The sequence below is a fragment of the Oratosquilla oratoria genome, chromosome 8, assembly GCF_046742065.1.
Source record: "Oratosquilla oratoria isolate Oo_2021 chromosome 8, ASM4674206v1, whole genome shotgun sequence".
NCBI classification, from domain to species: domain Eukaryota; kingdom Metazoa; phylum Arthropoda; class Malacostraca; order Stomatopoda; family Squillidae; genus Oratosquilla; species Oratosquilla oratoria.
The window spans coordinates 5,058,257-5,063,256 of NC_134784.1; the positions used below are offsets into that span (position 1 = coordinate 5,058,257).

General features: G+C 47.2%; 1 protein-coding gene across 1 annotated transcript in view; it reads right to left on the reverse strand.

Annotated features, from left to right (window-relative positions):
- The window catches only part of LOC143027562 (DE-cadherin-like), a gene marked incomplete at its 5' end in the record, with an annotated part of 100,513 nt that overhangs the window by 21,720 nt on the left and 73,793 nt on the right, over nucleotides 1-5,000 (reverse strand). The window contains 2 exon segments of the mRNA XM_076188872.1: nucleotides 2,799-2,981; nucleotides 3,742-4,756. Coding sequence (XP_076044987.1) covers nucleotides 2,799-2,981; nucleotides 3,742-4,756 — 1,198 coding nt within the window.

Here is a 5,000-nt window from a genome sequence, read left to right on the forward strand (position 1 = left end):
GTATGTGTACGCGCACGCGTGTGCCTAACAGTACACTATGTAGACTTCCAATTTCCTAGCATAACAGGTCAACAGGTCCAAGATGGTCAGGTCATCAGTCATTGTAAGACTTCACAGTTGTATCTGGAAGTTCTTCATTAGTTCATATACACATAATTTATATATAAATAATTGTCATTACATCTAAATTAGGTATTCATGCAGAAAATCTAGGTTATATCTAAATATGTGCCTTGATACTAACGCACGAACGTACACACACACACACACACACACACACACACACACACACACACACACACACACACACACACACACACACACACACACACACACACACACACACACACACACACACACACACACACACGCACATACACATACGCACATACACATACGCACATACACATACGCACACACACACACACACACACACACACACACACACACACACACACACACACACACACACACACACAAAAACAGATATATATATATATATATATATATATATATATATATATATATATATATATATTATATATATATGTATTATATATATATGATATATATATATATATAAATATATATATATACATATATATATATATATATATATATATATATATATATAGAGAGAGAGAGAGAGAGAGAGAGAGAGAGATGTATAAATTATGTCAACATTTCATGAATATTGCAAGAAGAAGTCTGCCGAGGCGCTACGCCGATGTTTTTTGGGGCAGATGGAGTTAAAGGCTTAACCTCTCGATCAACAAGCCGTCGAGAAAGAGTGTTCATCACTTCGTTGGTGTTAGCCAGTGGTGCTCTATGTACGGGACCCTATCGCGCCGAAGATGTCAAGAGGTTAAGGGATGACTTTAAAAGTACGTTGTGCTCGTTGCGATTATCGCTTAACGATGATCGTCAAACGATTGTAAAGAGCAATAGTTCTTTGATTTTCAATTGGACTGTTTTGCTTCGAACTGTAAAGTACTGAGATGATCCTTCTAACCGAACTTACAAACGTGCTTACCCACGTAGGATGCCAGTTAGTAGGATACGCGTCACCCGCCATTAGCTATGGTACTAAACTAATAATCTCACCGAGGAAAACTTACCTTCAGGAAGGTAAAAGAGAGGACGGAAGGTAAAAGTCAAATGTGATATGTTTTGTAGGGATTTCTATAAAGTCCCGAGAAAAATTGACAGCGTAAATCTTATTCACTCCCTACCCTGAACGACGGGGGTCGGGAAGGGAGCGTGGGGAAGTGTGTTGTAGCACCAAATCCGAACATACTCGTATCATTGGAACACGAAACTTATTCAACTTAATTTTCCCTCCCTTCCATCGGAAGCCATTGTGTTTTCTCCTCGATGGCCACGTTCGATGTGTCTTTATTATGATGATGGTGTTGGGGGCAAGGCGTTCCCTGGAATCGCGGTCTCGTGCCTGGAATCCCCTCCTAGAATCTCCTTCAGGATCGTCCGACCGTTTATGATTTAAGAAAACGAAATGGAATTGCAAAAGCCACTCTACCAATGCTCTTGTGTCTATTTATATCTTCCAGTGGTCTGTCCCATTCCATCGATGAAGGGAAGAACCATGGGAACAGCAGCAAAGAGATTATTTATTTATTTATTTATTTATTAATTCTGTGTGTGTGTGTGTGTGTGTGTGTGTGTGTGTGTGTGTGTGTGTGTGTGTGTGTGTGTGTGTGTGTGTGTGTGTGTGTGTGTGTGTGTGTGTGTGTGTGTGTGATTCACCTTGGTCTTTGGATCACATGTTGGACTCGTGATCGACAACTATTTCCCTCCCGGAAGAGAACTCAGAGCTCGTATGACCGATCTATGGGTAATGCTACGACACACACACCCAGCTCCCCGCCCACGAGAGTTGGAGTAAGGACTCGAAGCGCAGCGATACTGAAATAATTTCAGTCCTGGGCAGGATTCGAACCCAGTACCCCCGGTACCGTCGTAATGACAGCCTGGGACTCTACCAACCGCGCCACCGTGTGTGTGTGTGTGTGTGTGCGTTCGTGCACAATGTAGACACTTTCACGAACACAGAACAAAATATAGTTTGTTTTTGCATATGCGTTTCACAGCCATACATACATACATACTTACATACATACATACATACATACATACATACATACATACATACATACATACATACATACATACATACCTGCTCACTAGGAATAATGTAACACAATACTAATTTTACTCTATAGGACTAAAATGGATTTTGTATGTACCTGTACGAGCACTCGCGCTCGTGTGTGCGTGTGTGCGAGCGCTCGTGTGTGTGTGTTAGTATGTGCCATTTATAAACGTTGCCTCTAACTTTATTGACAGTAGACCCGCAGCCCCACAGTGGCTATCAACGGGCCTTTGGCTGTCCCCTACATCTGTCTGGAAAGAAACTGAACTATTGTCTAATTTGTTTTAGTGAGACATATTTTCTGTATATGTAGGAGTATGTGAGTTTTGCCTGTCGTCAGTTCTTTACATGTGAAGAAATGGAGGAAGTACAATTGAATAGAGAGTCTGGTCTGGGCGTCAGTCCCTTGGGGCTGCACCTAAGATGAAGGTAAGGATGGGTGTGTAGGTGTATCAAATGACTTTGAGAATATGTGGTGACGATTTGCAGGAACACCACGACCAAGTGCCGGCCTTGGGTGTAACACACATCTTCTAGGAGGTTCCCGCTTCAGCAGACCTCTGGAAGACAACCGCACCGCCCAGTGAACATAGTGTCATGCATCATCAGCCAGAAAACGCGTACTTACCGGTGAGGAGCCGCCCATCGGGGGTGACACGGAGGAGGTTGAGGTTGTAGTGTGTAACGTCCTTCTCGCCGAAGCCCTCGATGTCCGTGGAACCGATGGTCTCCTTCACGAAGCCGTCCATGTCGGAGTACAGGAGGCTCTTGGTCCCTCGCCGCATGAAGCAAAGCACCCCCAGGATCAGTACTGGAGGGTGGCGAGGCAAGGAAAGAGAGAGAAGGATGAGGGTGAGCACTTTTCACAGACTACAAGACTGATATACTAAATGAGCTTATGAGAAAAATATACGGTTTATGTGTTTGTTTGTTTGTGTGTGTGTGTGTGTGTGTGTGTGTGTGTGTGTGTGTGTGTGTGTGTGTGTGTGTGTGTGTGTGTGTGTGTGTGTGTGTGTGTGTGTGTGTGTGTGTGTGTGTGTGTGTGTGTGTGTGTGTGTGTGTGTGTGTGCATGCATGTATCTGTGCGTGTGTGTGTGTCTGTATGTGTCTTTGTGTATGTGTGTGTCTTTGTGTGTGTGCGTGTGTCCTTGCGTGTGTGCGTGTGTGTGTGTGCGCGCGCGTGTGTCCGTGTGTGTGTGTGTGTGTGTGTGTGTGTGTGTGTGTGTGTGTGTGTGTGTGTGTGTGTGTGTGTGTATGCGTGCATGCATGCATGTATCCGTATCCGTGCGTGTGTGTGTCTGTATGTGTCTATGTGTGTGTGTGTGTGTGTGTGTGTGCGTGTGTCCTTGCGTGTGTGTGTGTGTGTGTGTGTGTGTGTGTGTGTGTGTGTGTGTGCGCGCGCGTGTGTCCTTGTGTATGTGTGTGTGTGTATGTGTGCGTGTGAGTGTATGAGAGAAACCTATCTATCTATATATATATATACATATATATATATATGTATATATATAGATAAATATATATATATATATAAAGAGAGAGAGAGAGAGAATAAATAAATAAAAGTGACTTACAGATGAGGAGGAGGAGGCACCCAACGATGATGAAGATGGTCTCCTCGCCCATGCGCACCTGCATCCCCGTCATGGGGTCCGCGCAGGTTCGGTAGTACCTGCTCGAGAAGTCTGTCTTATTGAGATCGTAGAAGACGTCATTGTACTTGAGGTTGGAGACGCACCCTGCGAAGGGCGTCACCTGCGTCGGGAAGATGGTCCAGTCGTAGGAGGCAGCGAGCTCCTCTAAGGGGGTCGCCTCGGGGTAGATCCCGCCGAGCTGGAGAGGTCCCTCGAGGTTGAGCAGATACCGAGGAGGAGACGGAAACCCTGAGAGCGGGACCGTTCTTCTGCAGTCCTCAGGCGCTGCGTCAGGTTGGCACTCGGCGATCTCGAGGAAGACCGAGGTGCGGTTCACGTTGAGGGTCAGGTTATAAGATGCAGATTTGTCCGCCGAGACCGGGAGGGAAAGGTTGGCTGTGCCGGACCCGAGTTCGAGGTAGACCTCCAGCACCCAGTCATTGAGGACCATGGCCAGGTAGTCCGGAGGGTAGTTGGTCCAAGGGCGCGCCACGAGCGGCCCCGCGAACATAAGGACCCCGTTGGGGCTGTCACTCCTGAAGGTGATCTGAATGGAGGCGTTTTCGCAGACACCAAAAGGGTCGAACCAGGCATAGCCCTTCTTGAAGAGCGCCGTGACGAGCTCGCAGCGCGGCCCGTAGTCCGTGGACGTCGGGCAGACGCACCCCAGGGTCCCGTTTGTGATGACACAAGTCCCCCCGTTCAGGCAGAAATCCGAAGGGCAGGTCGTTCCTGGTGGGGAGAGTGGGTACGACTCTTCGCAGTTGCAGTCGTAGGCGTCCGAGACGTGGACGCCGACCACCGTCGCCGTCTCGGTCCCCATGAAGAGCGGCTGGGACTCGTTGACTACGAGCAGGTGGCGACAACTCGTCCCTTCGCACTGGGGCACCATCGACTCGTACAGGCACTCGTTGATGTCTATCAGGCTGATGTTCATGCCCAGGTTCACCTCCAGCTGTGTGGCAGAAAGCAAGTGTCAACAAAAAAAAAAAAAAATCTTATATACATTCTCTCCCTCTTCCCTTCCATGCATTTTCAATTGCTCCCTCAGTCCTCCCACACCTGTCCTCCTACACTTTTTCATTCCCTCAATCGTTTTCTCTCTTCCTACTCCCTGCCTTTTCTCCCTCCCCCGTGCCTTTTCCCCCTTCCTCCCCCAAGCCTTTTCTTTCTTCCTCCCCCTAATATTTATTCACCGC